Source organism: Pseudorca crassidens, chromosome 16, assembly GCF_039906515.1.
Source record: "Pseudorca crassidens isolate mPseCra1 chromosome 16, mPseCra1.hap1, whole genome shotgun sequence".
In the NCBI taxonomy this organism is placed as follows: domain Eukaryota; kingdom Metazoa; phylum Chordata; class Mammalia; order Artiodactyla; family Delphinidae; genus Pseudorca; species Pseudorca crassidens.
This window is the reverse complement of record NC_090311.1, coordinates 8323594-8342293: the sequence shown is the minus strand read 5'-3', so window position 1 is coordinate 8342293 and position 18700 is coordinate 8323594. Positions and strand designations below refer to the sequence as shown.

Here is an 18700-nt window from a genome sequence, read left to right as displayed (position 1 = left end):
AGGACATGGGGAGGGGGAAGGATAAGCTGGGACAAAGTAAGAGAGTAGCATTGACATGTATACACTACCAAATGTAAAATAGATAGCTAGTGGGAAGCAGCCGCATAGCACAGGGAGATCAGCTCGGTGGTTTGTGACCACCTAGAGGGGTGGGATAGGGAGGGTGGGAGGGAGGGAGACGCAAGAGGGAAGAGATATGGGAACATATGTGTATATATAACTGATTCACTTTGTTATAAAGCAGAAACTAACACACTATTGTAAAGCAATTATACTCCAATAAAGATGTTTAAAAATAAATAAATAAAATAAAATTATTCTTTAATTATCCGGGTGTCTACACAGCACCTACTATGTTCCAGGCGTTACGCAAAATGCTTTGCTTTATGGCACATACAGAAGACTGCGAATCTCAAAGTCACTCTGCTGCTGTGAAATCACTGATCTCCGTTGTACATATTGCATGATCATGGGCTGCCTCTATACAGAAACATCTGGAAGCAAATTAAAAAGTTATATCCAAGTGAATGTAACTAGTTAGTGATTCCAGGATAATTAAAACAGCTGCCTGCCACTTTGCAAACATAGCCCAGTGCTATTTGGACAGAAACAGAAAAAAGTAATAGTTATTTTTAAATACTTTTGAGAAAAAAATATTAGAAGCAGAGGCTGAAACGTCATAGTTACCGACGAGTTAGCTCCTTGGGAGGCAGTGGTTACCTAAAAATGTTAGATGTGACATCTGATTATTATAGGTAAGTAACTAATCTCCCATAAAAGGCCATAACGTGGTCTGAATATCTACCTTCAGTAAACCTCTGTGATAAACCCATAAAACTGCCTGGGTGCAAATCAGCTGATCCTTCTGCAAATTAGCAGAGCTCCCTGCTAGTTCAGGCCTTGGTCACCAGTAAAGTTGGTTAAAAAGAAACAATCATTGTTTTGAAGCCATTTTGTAAACCCCAAACCAATTTTAAAAAATTTTCTTGCACTGGCTAAGGAAACCAATAAACATCTAGAGTATGAAATTAAAAACATTTAAAAGTAAAATCTATTAGGGAATTCCCTGGCAGTCCAGTGGTTAGGACCTTGTGCTTTCACTGCTGATGCCCTGGGTTTCCTGGATTGGTTTTCCTGTTTTCTCATTTTATATAAATGAAACTTTATGTAGCTACTCTTTTGTGCCTGGCTTCTTCCACTCAATGTGAAATCTGTGAGATTCATCCATATTATTGCAGGTAACAGTAACTTACTCCTTTTCACTGTTGTATAGTATTCCACTGTGTGCATATACAAATGACTTATCCATTGTAGTGGTGATGGACATGTGGATTATTACCATTTGGGGGTATCATGAATAATAATGCTATGAACCTACCTGTACATGTCATTTGTACACATATGAATGCATTTCTTTCAGGCATAAGAGTGAATTTGTTAGATTAACAGGTATGAGAATGTTGAGCTTCAGCAGATACTACCAAAGAGATTCCCAAAGTGGCTGTGCTATTTCACAATCCCAGCACTGTATAAAAATTTCTATTGCTCCACGTCTTTGCCTACACCTGATATTGTCCTTTTTCTTTTTTTTGAATTTTATTTTATTTTTTTATATAGCAGGTTCTTATTAGTCATCAATTTTATACACATCAGTGTATACATGTCAATCCCAATCACCCAATTCATCACACCACCATCCCTACCCCGCCGCAGCTTTCCCCCCTTGGTGTCCATACATTTTTTTCTCTACCTCTGTGTCTCAACTTCTGCCCTGCAAACCGGTTCACCTGTACCATTTTTCTAGGTTCCACATACATGCGTTAATATACGATATTTGTTTTTCTCCTTCTGACTTACTTCACCCTGTATGACAGTCTCTAGACCCATCCACGTCTCAACAAATGACCCAATTTCGTTCCTTTTTATGGCTGAATAATATTCCATTGTATACATGTACCACTTCTTCTTTATCCATTCATCTGTCAATGTGCATTTAGGTTGCTTCCATGACCTGGCTATTGTAAATAGTGCTGCCATGAAAAATGGGGTGCATGCATCTTTTTGAATTATGGTTTTCTCTGGGTATATGCCCAGTAGTGGGATTACTGGATCATATGGTAATTCTATTTTTAGTTTTTTAAGGAACGTCCATACTGTTCTCCATAGTGGCTGTATCAATTTACATTCCCACCAACAGTGCAAGAGGATTCCCTTTTCTCCACACCCTCTCCAGCATTTATTGTTTGTAGATTTTTTGATGATGCTCATTCTAACTGGTGTGAGGTGATACCTCATTGTAGTTTTGATTTGCATTTCTCTAATAATTAGTGATGTTGAGCAGCTTTTCATGTACTTCCTGGCCATCTGTATGTCTTCTTTGGAGAAATGTCTATTTAGGTCTTCTGCCCATTTTTGAATTGGGTTGTTTGTTTCTTTAATATTGAGCTGCATGAGCTGTTTATATATTTTGGAGATTAATCCTTTGTCCGTTGATTTGTTTGCAAATATGTTCTCCCATTCTGAGGGTTGTCTTTTCGTCTTGTTTATGGTTTCCTTTGCCTTGCAAAATCTTTAAAGTTTCATTAGGTCCCATTTGTTTATTTTTGTTATTATTTCCATAACTCTAGGAGGTGGATCAAAAAAGATCTTGCTGTGATTTATGTCAAAGAGTGTTCTTCCTATGTTTTCCTCTGAGAGTTTTATAGTGTCCGGTCTTATATTTAGGTCTCGAATCCATTTTGAGTTTATTTTTGTGTATGGTGTTAGGGAGTGTTCTAATTTCATTCCTTTACATGTAGCTGTCCAGTTTTCCCAGCACCACTTATTGAAGAGACTGTCTTTTCTCCATTGTATATGCTTGCCTCCTTTGTCATAGATTAGTTGACCATAGGTGTGTGGGTTTATCTCTGGGCTTTCTATCTTGTTCCATTGACCTATGTTTCTGTTTTTGTGCCAGTACCATATTGTCTTGATTACTGTAGCTTTGTAGTATAGTCTGAAGTCAGGGAGTCTGATTCCTCCCACTCCGTTTTTTCCCTCAAGAGTGCTTTGGCTATTCGGGGTCTTTTGTGTCTCCATACAAATTTTAAGATATTTTGTTCTAGTTCCATAAAAAGTGCCATTGGTAATTTGATAGGGATTGCATTGAATCTGTAGATTGCTTTGGGTAGTATAGTCATTTTCACAGTATTGATTCTTCCAATCCAAGAACATGGTATATCTCTCCATCTGTTTGTATCATCTTTAATTTCTTTCATCAGTGTCTTATAGTTTTCTGCATACAGGTCTTTTGTCTCCTTAGGTAGGTTTATCCCTAGGTATTTTATTCTTTTTGTTGCAATGGTAAATGGGAATGTTTCCTTAATTTCTCTTTCAGATTTTTCATCATTAGTGTCTAGGAATGCAAGAGATTTCTGTGCATTAATTTTGTATCCTGCAACTTTACCAAATTCATTGATTGGCTCTAGTAGTTTTCTGGTGGCATTTTTAGGATTCCCTATGTATAGTATCATACATATCATATAGTGTCATCTGCAGTGACAGTTTGTCTCTTGTAACATTCTTTATTTTAAAGTCTATTTTAAAGTCTAATTTATCTGAATTAAAGTCTATTTTATCTGGAGTATTGCTACTCCAGCTTTCTTTTGATTTCCATTTGCATGGAATATCTTTTTCCATCCCCTCACTTTCAGTCTGTATGTGTCCCTAGGTCTGAAGTGGGACTCTTGTAGACAGCATATATATGGGTCTTGCTTTTGTATCCATTCAGCAAGCCTGTGTCTTTTGGTTGGAGCATTTAATCCATTCACGTTTAAGGTAATTATCGGTATCTATGTTCCTATGACCATTTTCTTAATTGTTCTGGGTTTGTTTTTGCAGGTCCTTTTCTTCTCTTGTGTTTCCCATTTAGAGAAGTTCCTTTAGCATTTGTTGCAGAGCTGGTTTGGTGGTGCTGAATTCTCTTAGCTTTTGCTTGTCTGTAAAGCTTTTGACTTCTCCATCGAATCTGAATGAGATCCTTGCTGGGTAGAGTAATCTTGGTTGTACATTCTTCCCTTTCATCACTTTAAGTATATCATGCCACTCCCTTCTGGCTTGTAGAGTTTCTGCTGAGAAATCAGCTGTTAACCTTATGGGAGTTCTCTTGTATGTTATTTGTCATTTTTCCCTTGGTGCTTTCAATAATTTTTCTTTGGCTTTAATTTTTGCCAATTTGATTACTATGTGTCTCAGTGTGTTTCTCCTTGGGTTTATCCTGTATGGGACTAGCTGCGCTTCCTGGACTTGGGTGGCTATTTCCTTTCCCATGTTAGGGAAGTTTTCAACTATAATCTCTTCAAATATTTTCTCTGGTCCTTTCTCTCTCTCTTCTTCTGGAACCGCTATAATGCGAATGTTGTTGCGTTTTATGTTGTCCCAGAGGTCCCTTAGGCTGTCTTCATTTCTCTTCATTCTTTTTTCTTTATTCTGTTCCACAGCAGTGAATTCCACCATTCTGCCTTCCAGGTCACTTATCATTCTTCTGCCTCAGTTATTCTGCTATTGATTCCTTCTAGTGTAGTTTTCATCTCAGTTATTGTATTGTTCATCTCTGTTTGTTCTTTAATTCTTATAGGTCTTTGTTAAACATTTCTTGCATCTTCACGATCTTTGCCTCTATTCTTTTTCTGAGGTCCAGGATCATCTTCACTATCATTATTCTGAATTCTTTTTCTGGAAGGTTGCCTATCTCCACTTCATTTAGTTGTTTTTCTGGGGTTTTATCTTGTTCCTTCATCTGGTACATAGCCCTCTGCCTTTTCACCTTGTCTATCTTTCTGTGAATGTGGTTTTTGTTCCACAGGCTGCAGGATTGTAGTTCTTCTTGCTTCTGCTCTGATATTGTCCTTTTTTAAAAAGCCATCCTAGTGCCTATCACATCTCGTTGTGATTTTAATCTGTATTTACTTGATGACTAATGATAAAGAGCACTTTTTACTATGTTTATTGGCCATGATATTGCTCCACAACCATAGCAGGGCTCCAGCATACTGGCTTTGCTTTAGTTCCTCAAATATATCATATTCTCTCCACCACAGGGCCTTTGCACACAGTGTTCCATTCAACCTGGAATTCTCTCCTATCCCCTCTGCCAACTCTTCATCTGATAAACTCTTAACTTCTAATCCTGCTTCACATCTTGTAGCCCATCCTCAGGAAAGTCTTCCAGATTTCTAGACTGAGGCAGGTTTCTTGGGCATAGCGAGCCATGGTGTTATGGGTTGGATTATGTCCTCCAAAAAGATATGTTCAAGCCCTAATCCCTGGAACCTCAGAATGTGAATTTATTTGGGAATAGGGTTGTTGCAGATGAAATTAGTTAGGCAATGATAAGGGCCCTAAACCCAATGACTGGTGTCCTTATAAGAAGGGGAAATCTGGATACAGAGACAGACATACAGAGAGGAAAGATGATGTAGGAGCACACAGGGAAACCGCCCACGACCACAGAGGCAGAGACTAGAGTGATGCCACTACAAGCCTAGGAACATCCTGGGCCGCATGGGGACCAGAAGCTGGAAGAGGCAAGGAAGGATCCTTTCCTCGCAGCCTCAGAGGGAGCGCAGGCCTACAAGCACTTTGATTTCACACTTCCAGCCTCTGAATTGTGAGAGAATAAATTCCTATTGCTTTAAGCTGCCCAGTTTGTGACACTTTGCTATGGAGGCCCCAGGAAACTAATGCACCTTGTCCTCTCCTTCTGCGTATGCATTACAGGTTGTAATTGGGCATTCACCTGTGAGAATTTTTTTTAAATAATTTCATTTCCCCATTACATTATCCAAGGCCAAAAAAACATCAGAGAAGGCATCCTTGACTCCTCTTTTTCTCACATCCTCTTCCAAACTTCATCCACTTCATCAGAAAAGCCTACTTTCAAAATATCCAACACCCAACCACTTCTCACCACCTCCACACTCCCGTCTTGGCCGGAGACAGCACCACCTCTTGTCCGGGATGCTGAGATCACCCCCTGCCACACCAGCCTTCTGCTGCTCCTTGGTAACTGGTAATGCCTGGCCTGCTGTCGGTGCAGGACACTCAGGCCACTCCCACTGCCCAGATGCTCCTCCCACAGCTACTTGAGCCCCTGCTGATCCTTAAGCACAGATATTACCTCCCAAAAGCCCAGACCTTGATCACCTTTAACTATAACCTGCCCCTTCCCCACAGCCGGCCCTCTTGACCCCACTGTCGGCTACAGGTTTGTTTTTCTTCTCTCCGTCACACTTATCACCTTCTAACATTCTATAAAAATTTTTATTACTTTTCTTGCTTTCATGTGCCTCCCTCCCTCTCGACCGTAAGCTCTCAGATGGCAAGGATCTCTGCCTGTTTTGGTCACTGAGGCATCCCAAGCATCCAGCACAGGGCCCAGGACACAGGAGGTCCTCCAGAAACATTGGCTAAAAGATCAGGGACTGGTTCTGGTTTTGCTCATCATCGTCTCCCCAGGACTTGTGATTTTTAGTGTCTGCCTAGCACCAATAAGGTCCCCAGGAGGTGGGGTTTTTAACGAAATGAATGAATACAAGAAAGAATCTGTTCTGATCTTTCTTTCCCTCCTCCCTTCCTGTCTTTCATACTCTCTCCACACGAGTCTTCCCTGCTTGTGCAGTGTGTGCTGTGTCCACTGGAGCCCCAGCTCAGAATGACCTGCACCCCTGACTCTTAACTGTACACGTCCAGGAGACAGTCTGGCTGGCCTGCGTGTGGCTGGGCAGACAGCCCAGAGGGCCCATCCCCACGAGGCACCATTTGAGAAGGCACAGTTGGGTTGTGCCAACTGAATGGACATGAGGTCCCATGGGGGTGACTGCTGACACCCATCAGACTTCTCTGGGTCTCGCCAGGATGTGGGCCTGGAAGGTACTAGGTGATGCAGAAGCCAGTGGTCAAGGAGATGAGTCAGAAGGGGGGGTGCTGGGGGAAACCACAAGCTAGTGAACACACTGAACCTTCTCGTGGGCACCTGAGACGCACCAAAAGGAGCACGGAAAACCCTACGGCCGGAAAAGTTCAGTCTGAGCCTCAGCTCTGCACTTACTGGCTGTCGGGTTAGGGCAGGTCAGTCAGCCTCTGACTTCAATTCCTTTTCTCTAACCAGAGTTTCCCTCTGAGTATGCTGAAGATGAAATGAAATATTAACTTAATGAAATTTAGTAAAATAGTAAAGAAAAATCCACACGGCAAGCAGAACGGAGTCCACTCCTGCACCAGGGAGTCGGTGCTTCCAGAATGGCCTGGGATCCAAAGGTCAGGCGTCTCTGTTACTCGGGGCTCCCCTGTCCTCGTTGCCCTGCTCTGTTCCTAGTTATCACACTCGCGTTTCACGATGCTTCCGAGAATGAGACCAGGACGTCAACCTCATTATGGCAAATTCTCACTTTGAACTTTCCAAAAGTCATGATTTAAAATACTCAGTCCTGCTATTCCCATAAAAATCCTAATACCTCAAATTCCAACATCTTGGCATCCAAACACTGTGTCCCAGACTGTTTCTTGAAGCCAGATGCGGAATGAAATCCCTTTATCGGAAACGAGCACAACATTCCTTGATTTGGAAACTCTCCCCACTGTGATGATTTCTGCCTCTGCAGCGCCCGGCACATAAACAGCCCCCAGTGAGGGCTTGTCGAGTCACAGCAAGGGTTTGTACAGCCAGAAAGAAATGGGAGGCTGACAGGCAGAGAAATGGGATGGTGTGAAGGAACAGACAGGCTTTGGGGTCAGAAGACCTCGGGTGCAGATGATTCCAGCAACAGGCAGGAGCGGGGGAGAGCGGGGTGACGCCTGAGAAAACCATGCTGCCCTGGGTGGTCCCCATACGCTCCCCGCCCAGATAAACGTGGGGCACCAGGTGTCTCAGGGCCAAAGAGGACAAGGGGACAGATGTGTGGGATGTGCCCATGCTCGTGAACTTCGACATCAGGATAAAACTTGGTTCAATGCTCTATAACCGACTCCCTGTGGGTATATCTGAAGCCACGGGCGTTGGCCATCTTCACGGCTTACACCTCATGTCAGGTAAAAAGATGATCAGGTCATTGGCAGTGGGTTCTAATATCAGCACCCAGCTGCTCTGTGGAATTTATTGAATGGAATGACTTACAAGAGGAGCTGTGTTTCGTTCCAGTGGTGCTGAGAAATGGTTCAGACAGATGCTATTATAACCACACATTTCCTCGTCAAAGAGGGCTCACACACGTGAGACAGGTCGTGGGCCACAGAGAGTCAAATAATGGTGACCAGGCACTGCAAAGACGTCTGCAGGTGTTAATGCCCCATGTTTCTTCTTGCAACCTCAAAACACCAGCTCTTTCTTTAAAACTCTGATCAGAGGGCTTCCCTGGTGGCGCAGTGGTTGAGAGTCCGCCTGCCGATGCAGGGGACACGGGTTCGTGCCCCGGTCCGGGAAGATGCCACATGCTGCGGAGCGGCTGGGCCCGTGAGCCATGGCCGCTGAGCCTGCGTGTCCGGAGCCTGTGCCCCGCAACGGGAGAGGCCGCAACAGTGAGAGACCCGCGTACCGCAAAAAAAAAAAAAAAAAAAATTGTTTTCAGTCAATTTAACGTGTCTCCTTACCAGTAGTGATGTTTTTTGGAATTGATTGTTGTTGTTGTTGTTGTTCTGATTACAGAGCTGCATAGATTTTGAACCTTATTTTTCCTGTGAACTTGGATTTTATAAGTGCAAGATTTTGCAGACGATGAGCATTTACTGAACTGCATTTGCCACGTTATAGCAGAAACACCTGTCTCGGTGTTAGTCCGTTGGGAGATGCTGTAAAGGAATGCCTTAGACTGGGGGGCTTAGGAGCAACACAGATTTATTCCTCACAGTTCTGGCGGCTGGAAAGTCCAAGATCAAGGTGCCGGCCGATTCGGAGTCTGGTGAGGGAGGGCCTGCTTCCTGGTTCATAGACGACTGTCTTCTCCTTTGTCCTCACGTGGTGGAAGGGGTGAGGCGCACTCTCAACCACTGCGCCACCAGGGAAGCCCTGATTTAAAACAATTTTTTAAATACAGCTATGATGATAGAATTTGACCTTAAAAAACCACAGTTAAAGCAGTATGGTGGAAAGGGGTGTAAGGAAGAATGGAAGCTGCTGGGTTGTGAGCAAATGGGCAAAGGACCTGAGTGGTAAGCGTCCTAGGACAGGGCACACGGCCACCCTAGCCAGAGCACCGCAGAGTGACGAGCACCATGGACAGGACCGAGTTCTTCCGAGGCTTCTGCCCGCAGCTGTGTTGATGGTCCCTGGGGTCAGGGCTGCCGCCTGGTCCCGCAAAACACTGATGTACTGGCAAAAATGGTACATGAACCAACCCTACTTCTGTGCCACAATGACATCATCCCATACTTGCCAATCACACATGAGCAAATTTGCAATAACGAAACACCAAGACGTCCAACCTGCCTGCACCAACCCCATCCACTTCGGGGAGACTTCAAGGCAGCCACGGTGCCCTTCGCACTGCAGCAGCTCCCCAGGAGCACCTATGAGGCACATACATATGTGCAGACACAGTGCTGACAGTGTGGGAATCTCAGAAAAACAAGATTCACACGACCTGGGGAGGGTGACCCATGAGTAAATCAATGTGAGATAAACGTCAGAAAAGAGACTTGCACATGGTTTAATAATCATCCGGAGATGCCTAGAACACTTTAGCTGTTGGTCGCGACAGTTTTATGGCGTCGTTTGGAGCAGCAGCTCCAGGTTTAAAGCAGCTTGGAGTCACATCCTGCCCCTCCTGGGAAATCTCAACAAAGTTACTCTACCGATCCATGCAGCTGTTTTCTATGAGACAGAAGTAATAATAATAATAGTCCTTGTCTCACGCCAAGGAATAAATGAAATAATGCAGGTAAAGCACTCAGCACAGCACCAGTGACTATCAGAGCTGCTTCCAGCTCTCCTTCTGCTGGAGACTGAGGCATCTGGAGGAAAGGGAACAAACAGGAGCTTTTCTTCTTGGCTCTGTAAGGGCCGTACAGTTCCGGTACATAAAGGGCACTTTGCAACGGTCAGGTGAGTGAACAGATTTTAATGGGCACGAACGTGGCATTTGAGAATTGCTGAGGATGACTCTCCTTCTTCCTCCTTCTGATCCTCACATTCCGAGAAGTGAGCGAAGGTGAGCATCTTGCCTAAAGCCTCTCGGCTCGTCAGCAGGAGGACCAGGGAGCGGCCGAGCCTGAGTTCTGGGTGGATCACAATCACGCCTGCAGAGCCTGACCAGCAAAGGGCTGGACTGACCTCGCTCACATCCTGCACTAAATGCATTTAAATACGGTTTCTAATTCCAATACCTTGCTGTTTCTCACACATAAAATTCCATTAGCTTGACAAGCCTACCAAATACCCAGATGTGAGACAAGATGTAGTTATGTTTAAACTGCATTCAAACTGCATGTGTGGGAAGATGCATTTTGGGGCACCTGTGGCAGTGGAATCACGCTTCACCTGGCACCAGTTCTGGAAAGTGGGACCCACCAAAGGGCGTCTGTCCTTAAAGCTACCGAACACTTTAAGCAGAGGAGTGAGAAATCCCAGTAAATGTGTTAAAATTAAAAATCATCTCATTTCACTGCTCAAGGAATCCTGTGACTTGGGACTCCCATGTTTCTGATGAGGAAACTGAGGCTCAGAGATGTGAGATAATTGTTCCAAAAGTCCCCACATCTAGATGTGTCAAGGTCAAGGTCTGAACTCAGCCTGACTGACTGGACTGCGTGCGGCGTGTCCACTCTGCCCATGGGTTTCCCAACTGGAAGCACGTGACCCCCATCCTCTGCCCCCACCCCACATATTTAGGACTAACTGGGCCTCTCCATTTCTGACCGGAAGTGTGGGTAAATGTGAACACTTCCTCTTTCATAAAGGATAACTTCATTTCTAGAGAAAGAATCCAAGGCATCAGATGACAGATCCACTAAGTAATGCAGGAAGCAGGCCTGTAGACATTTGGATGTAGCCCTGCCCAGGTCTGACTTCATTTACTTGGAGGACTGCAGCCCATGACAGATGCTGGAGGCACTCGGATTACTAGCAGGTACTCCTGTCTGCACTTTGAGAGTGCATCCTCTGGTAAAGTGTCCAGCTGTACACATCCAAATGTTTCTTAACAGCTGTTATTAAAAAGGAAGAAGAACAAATATTTTTAAACCAACGTTAGATTTCATGAAAGTTCGTTCTGAAACGTTCTACCTGAATTCTTCTGAACTGAAAAGTGGTTACGGTTGAGTGGTTTGAAAGTCTATTTGATGCGGTGGAGAGGAGGGAAGAGATGCTTGGAGTCGGAGCTCTGCTCAGATGTCCCCCTGCTGAGCCCAGGGGCTCCCTGGGAAGGGGTCTCATCCACTCTCGTCCAGTTCTCAGCACGGCAGCTGCCCGTAGCACGTTTACAGTGACAGCTGGGGGAATGAGTTGTCAGCTCTGCCGCTTAGAAGCTGTGAGCCTTGAGTGCAGCCTTGACGACCCCACATCGTGTGCATGAAAGGACTACCTTCCTCCCCGGAGGCTTGCCAAGACGGCACATGTGCCAAAGGGCTTGGAAACCACACAGTTATGGATCAGGTGGGGAAAGAAACTAAAATATTAGGGAACCACACTCTTGGAGAACCACATAGGATGGCATGGGATCAAACGCCAACCTGAGAAGGGGTAGATCAGCTGGAACCAGAGCAGGAGGGAAAAGGCACCCGAGATGCGTTGGCAGAAAAACAACCCCCTCCCCAACAAAGACGTCACGTGCTAATCCTAGAACCCGCGAGCACTCGAAGTTACATGACAAAGGGGAATGAAGGTTGCAGATGCAGTTAAGGTTGCTTAGGATGGGGAGATGGTCCCAGACTATCCAGGTGGGCTCAATGTACTCATAAGAGTCCTTAAAAGCGGAAGAGGGAGGCAGAAGAGAGAACCAGAGAGGTGGCAGCCTGAGAAGGTCTCAACCTGCCACCTCTGGCTTAGAAAAACAAGGAATGTGGGCACCTCTAGAAGCTGGAACAGGGTAAGAAACAATTCTCCCTGAGAACCTCCAGAAAGAACACAGCCCTACCGACACCTCGACTGGAGCCCAATGAGCCGTCTATCCTCCAGAACTGTAAGAGGATGAACCTGTGCTGCATAAGTGGCTACACTTACGACAAGTTGTGAGAGCAGCACAAGGACGCGATGTCACGGCTGAACCAGGGTTTACACTGCTTGGGCAAAGTGGAGGGAGGGGACGTTGCAGGCCGGGGACCTGCTTGGGAAAAGGCCTGCAGCCAGGAAGCGCACGGTGCAAGGAGGGAGCCTGGAGGAGCCCACCTTCCAGGAGCAGGACCTTGACAGCACCGAGGGCCAAGGTTACGGAGGCCTTTGAGCCTCCGGGAGGGAGGCCAGACACGATGAACACCACTAAGGGTTTGACCTGGCGGAACACAACGGAAGGAGCCACAGAACAGCCTGGAAGAAGTAAGTGTGGCAGAGGTGAGAAGCATCAGCAGGGAGGCAAGAGAGGACAAAGGTCACTGCCGGCCCATGGCCGCAGCGGTCCAGCCTTCTCTCCCGCCCTTTTCTCACAGATCAATCACATGGAGGTGACCTGATCTGGGCCCAGGAAGCAGCAGCATCCTTTTTACTAACTAGTCTCTGGAGACACGTATCCTGAGGCTCAGGGCTCATTCTCTAAAATGCGGATTCTGCAGCAAGGCCCTCCCCATCGTGAGAATTAGAGCTAATTCGTGTTAAATGCCAGACACGGAGCCTGCCCCGAGCTCAGTGAACCATCGCTGTGTCTGTGGCCAGAGCAACTAGCCCTGCTGTCAGAATCCTTCCCACGGTGCCGGCGCCTGTACCTGGATGTTGAGTCTCCCCCGATGCGCCCCCAGGCCGTAGCGCTTCGAAGTGGACGCGTGGAGCTGGAAGTCTGTGATTTTTAAGGTTTCCAGACCAAGAGGCGGGCAACCTGGAAAGGACAACGCTTATTAAAAACAAGGACAGATGTTGACAGAAACGAACTTCTGGTTTTCTAAATCTGGCCACGTGCTTCTCCGTCTTTCCCCTGAGCTCCCGCTCAGCGCTGCAGCCCCACTCACTGGTATGCGCAGCGTTTCCGGACCAACGCTGTCGATTCAACTGTTGACATTATGCCAGTTTTCCTTCTTGTCGGCATTTCCTTTCTGGGTGTTTTTGCCCTGATATTCCTTCTGTCTGATGCTGTCCATGCTACTGTCTGAGGCTGTTTCCAATTAAGGATCCTTCCGCAGTGTGACTCAGCTAGGGAGAGTTACTGGTTAGAAATTTCAGAACGATTCCATGGCTGAGCTCTGCAAATTAATCAGAACTTGTTGATTCTGCTTCAGCAACTCTCGCCTTTGTATTGTGAATACTGATGAGCAGAGCAACAGAAAAACACAAACAAACAAACAAACCTATTGTCTTCCATTCCTGGCAAAAGTGGTAATTTTGAGAATGGTTACTCCACGCAGTTTTGTCCAAGCTGCCCCTGGAATAAGATGCTAGCACTTGGGCAGGCCCTTGGCCATCATCCCAATCCAGCCCATCGTCCCTACGGATAAGAGCTCTAACGGCAGCCCTGGGGCCGGATCCCAGGCCTCCTGACTCCTGGGCTGCTATTCTCACCACCCACCCTACCGTGGGGCTGGAAATCTCCAAGTGATGCTACCTTCTTCAAATCTGGCCCTGGAGAAAGAAAACAAACACTCGGGAGGAGAAGTGAACAAAATCTACTTCTGTGAAAAATCCCTAGTGTAACAGAGGCAAATTTTAAAAGCCCTGTGGGTCGCTGCTGAGACGGAAGTGCCCCTGGGGATCCCTGGGGACGTGAGCGTGTCTGTCCAGCCACAACAAACCCCTGCAGGGAAAAAGCCCTTCTGGTCCTGGGAGGCTGCAGGAGGTGGCGGAACAGTGCCCGCAGGGCATGCTCTGCAGGCACCAGGTAGAAAGTCTGTCCAGGTGCTACAGCCAGAAGAATTCAGACCTGCCGGGACCTGAGACGCCATCAAGTCCTCCCCTTGAGTTCTCAGAAGAGGAAACCGAGGCCCCGAGACTCAAGGCGAACCACCCGAGGCGTCCCTGCCAGCAGCAGAGCCACGCCTCAGATCCCGGTCTCCAGACTCTCAGCTCCGAGCTTTCAAACGATGCCACACTCTCCCCTGCCCACATCTGCCGGGAGGCTGCCTGTACTAGCACAGGGAAGCAGAGGTACTGCTGCCCAGCGTGGTAAAGAGCACAAGAGAGGAAGTGACAGTTCCACTGGCACCGGCCTGATGCTGCCCCAGGATTCGGAAGCCTTCAGGTGGCCTCGTGATCATTCTCAAGATTTCTGGCAGGTCTACTCAACGTCCAGAATAAAAGCTGCCTCTCCTCCTTGGACTCACCCGCAATGTAGAACAATACCACGTGGGAAAGAAAATGACACAGGGTGATCACGAAACCTGGCCAGCTCTCGAGACCACCTCTTGGTCCTCGAGGGGACACCTGCAGAACTTCACTCAGCTGCGGCCTGGACTTTGACACAGTGGGGGACGGCTGCTACCAGAGCCCCAAAGGCTGTAAGCCTAACAAAACCCACAGAATGAATCAGCCGTCTCAAGGAAACCTCCGTATCTTCAAAACGGGAACTCCAGAAGGGCAGAGGGGACAGGAAGCAGACGAGCGGCCTCCTCCCACCCACGATTCCTGCCTTGTCCATGGCTTCCAGGAGACAAGAGACAATCACACTAACACAAGGCTTCTCACTGGCAACTCCTGCATCCAAGGGCTGAGGGGAAGGAATGAGAATCTAGAACCCACGATCTGTCAACAGTCAAAAGGGCATCTTCAGTCAATGCTTAGAAAATCATAACCTCATCACTCCCATCATAACCTCAGATTCTTGCTGAAAACACTGCTGGACTAATGTGTCAGACACACACACACACACACACACACACACACACACACACACCCCCCACATGGGACATAAGAGCTGAGGGCTCTGTGCAGTGACTCCCCCCAAAAGAGCCCAGTGCGCTCTACCTGCCAAAGAACTCCAAAAGCAATGCTAAGTGGAAGCAAGAAGCTGGAATTCCTTTGGTCTTACATTCTCAAAGATACACCCGGCCCCTGTCCAGAGAGCAGTCCGTCATGATACCATCTCCCAACAGGCAGGACTTTTCTCCATCTTCAGAAAATATTACTCAGGAAGCCAGGGGTGCTGCCTCGAGGATCAAATAAATGGAGGAGACACAAGTGTTTCAAAGCTTAATTTAAATCTCCACAATCAGAAAGTCAAAAGGCCAGGCAGAGTGATGGCATCATTACTGGAGCGTGATATGTTGGTATTATAATCAAGATTATAATGTCAACTGAGGAGATAATTACTAGGTTGAAAGAGTGCTTGAAGTCAATGGGAAGCTCATTCCCAGCTCTTCACCCCTCCCCTGTGTTCTGAGTCCCCAGCCAGGCTGCACGGAGGTAGTAGCTCTGGCAGTAACTCAGCCAGGACTCAGCTCCTGGGCCAAGCTGTCCCAGCAGCAGCCCCTGAACAGCCCTCGAGGCAGCTCCCTGTTCCTCCTCCAAAAACAAACAAAACCCTTTATCATCAAATCACATTTTTGTTTTTTCTAAGAGGAAAAGACTCTAATCCTGGGAAGCATGTGGGTGAGGAGAACATGAAAAAAAATGTGTGAAAAGAACACTTCAGGAAAATATTAATTAGAGATGGGAGATGTGTCATAATCTGGAGGAAAGAGTGACAGTCGTCACAGATGACTCGACTTTCCTCTTCCAGGCAGCGCGGCTCCTGAGAACACCCTGTGCTGAGCGGGGCACTGCCTCACAGGCCTGAGCACTGTTCCCAGGACGTGGGCGAAAAGGGGACCCTCTGCCGCATTCCACACCTCCCCTTCGACAAGTGCACGCAGGCACACACACGTTTAACTAAATCTGTCCCTGGCTAAAATTCTCTGCATTGCAGCCACTTTACAAAATGGACATTAGCACTATGGCAATATATTTATTACTCTCACCACCATCAATTACCATATGCGCATATACCAGCTCTGTAACAAATCAGGGGTGCTCATGGCATTTCATTTTGTGACCTATAAGTTACGGAGCACAGTCAGACTAGAACACCCTCAGTGCCCTAAATCTGTCTGCAGGCGAGGCTGTTATGAGAGTCAAGAGAATCATTTTAAAAGGTTTGGGGAGCAATGAAAGCAACTACCATGAGTCAGAGCCTCTGAAGACACTTTGTCATTTAATCTTCACAAGAACCGTGAGAGATGGGCATTACCATCCCCATTTTACACGTAAACAAGGACTCAAAGAGGCTTACACAGAGTTAAGCAGCTCCGAAGTATCTGAGTTAGAATTTGAAAATCAAGTGTGACATAAAATCCCAGGCACGGTCTTTACGCCACCTCCCTTGGACTGGAAAACTCCACAGTGTGGTAGAAATGCAAGTTGCATGGTTGCATTTGGGGTCACAGGGAAGACAGGAAGTGAGGCTGGGACGGGGGTCACCAGTTGGCAGAGGGGCGCTCAGAGTCCAAGGTCTTCTGGCCTGCTGTGAAGTCTGCTGGAAGCAGAGCAAAGGATTCTCCATAGACCTCGAGAGCACTGCCAGGAGCAAGCTCACAGCCATGCTGAACTTTTGTTTTCATGGTCGCCTATAAACCGGATAAGTCTTAGAACATTCTTTCCTTCGCCTTTCTGAACTTGACATTCCCTTGGATCAGTGAGAGTGTGAGGGCCCTTCCTGGTGCACCAGAGAGCGTTTGCAGTGGCTCTTTGCCCGTCTCAGAAGTCGCTGGCTTCCCAGAGGGCACGCCTCCCTTGGGGTCTTGCAAAGGAGCTAATCCCAGCCTTATCTAATCACCCCTGGAAAGCTCCTCCCTCACTTCTGGACTCCTTCAGGCAGCAGTTCTCACCCTGACCCAACATCAGAATCTTCTGGAGAGAAAAAAAAAAAAAAAAAGATACCTAGACCCCCTCCCCAGAGACTCTGATCCACGGGACGGCAGAGTGGCCCGGGCCCGAGTCTAAGGCTCCCAAGTGAATCTTCTGAGACCTTGGTTGGCTGGTGTCCCTTACCCGTAACGCTGCACAAACTCGGGATTCTCTTTCCCAGGCCCCAGGGGGTCAAGCAGAGGAAACTCTCAGGGAGCTGGGTATCAGCCCACGCTGGTGGAAGCCACTCATGCCTGGAGCCTGCCAGACCCTCGTATAATCTAGAAGCTCCAACCTCAGATCAGTGGTGGCCTCACATGCAAAGCCTCCAGAGACTTCGTCCCTCAACACCCACCCCTCTCATCCTACCCACCCCAACCTAAGAAAAGTACAGACCACACTGTGAAGGTCCCAGGGCAGCAACCATGAGTTCTCATCATTGAAGTCCCAAAGCCCAAATCGGTGTTTCCCGCGTGAATGAATGAATGAATTTGTAATACAATCCAATATAACTAATAATCACTATGTCTGCATCGTCATGGAAAATTAAGTCTGTTCTTTACATATCGCTTATAAAGCCAAAAAAGGAATAATTGGTTCAAAAGAGCACTTCTCAAACCTCAATCCCTTGCTTATCATCTCCATGAATTTTTCCAGGCACTATTGCTTAATTGATTACTCTTACTTAATTTTTAATTAAGTCAAATAATTTCAATGAAAATATGTTAGTGTCAAAAGAAATCTTATTACTAGAACATAGAAAAATATATTCATGATCTTGGGGTAGGTTAAAAAAAAGTTTAAACGTGAAACAAAAGTACTAAAGGAAAATATTGATGAACGGTCTATATTAAATTTAAGAAGATCTGTTACTCTAGAGACACTAGTGCTAGAATGAAAAGGTAAGCCAGAGCGTGAGAAGGTATTTACTATGCATATTAATAACAAAGGACTCACATCCACAATATTTTTAAGAAAAGCATAAAAAACAAACAAAAACCATCCTATAAATCCATAAGAAGAGCAATGAGCAAAAGAGCTGAAGAGGCATTCACAAAAGAAGATATCTTAATGGTGAGTAAACATTAGTCATTAGCTTTCAGGAAAATGCGAATTAAGACCACAGCGAGATACCAGTCCATACCCATGAATACGAATACAACGAGAAAGACACAATATCAAATGTTGGTGAGGAAGTGAAACAACACTGCTGGCACAAGTGTTAACTGGTACAACCAATTTGGAAAACTCTCTAGGAGTATTTACTACAGATCCTCAGGCCCTAGGACCCAGCAATTCTACTTCTAGGTATACACGCAACAGAAACACCTTCATACATATGCCAAAAGATTCAGGCAAGAATGAGCCTAGCAGAACTATATGTAATAGCCAGAGACTGAAAACAAGTCAAATGTCCACTAATAGGAGAATGAATAAATTGCGGGATAGTCATGCAATAGAAAACTATAAACTAATGAAAATAAGTGAGCCGTAGCTCTACGCAACATGGATGAATCGCACACACATAATACTGAGTGAAAGAAATCAGCCACAAAGAGAGTACAACGTATGAATCCATGAACGTAGGCTCAAAACAGGCAAAAGGAATCTCTGACAGTGGTTGTCTGTGAGCAGGACCTGGAGGAAGGCCTCAGAGGTTCTGGTCATGTTCTGTTTCTGATCAAGACGACAGTTATAATGGCGTATTCACAC

General features: G+C 46.2%; 1 protein-coding gene across 6 annotated transcripts in view; it reads right to left on the bottom strand.

Moving 5' to 3' along the window:
* The window catches only part of CPXM2 (carboxypeptidase X, M14 family member 2), a 154157-nt gene that overhangs the window by 113031 nt on the left and 22426 nt on the right, over nt 1-18700 (bottom strand). For all 6 annotated transcript variants that reach the window (XM_067709128.1, XM_067709127.1, XM_067709129.1 and 3 more), the window contains exon 3: nt 12886-12995. In XM_067709128.1, the coding sequence (XP_067565229.1) occupies nt 12886-12995 (110 nt within the window). The remainder of the gene's footprint in view (nt 1-12885; nt 12996-18700) is intronic.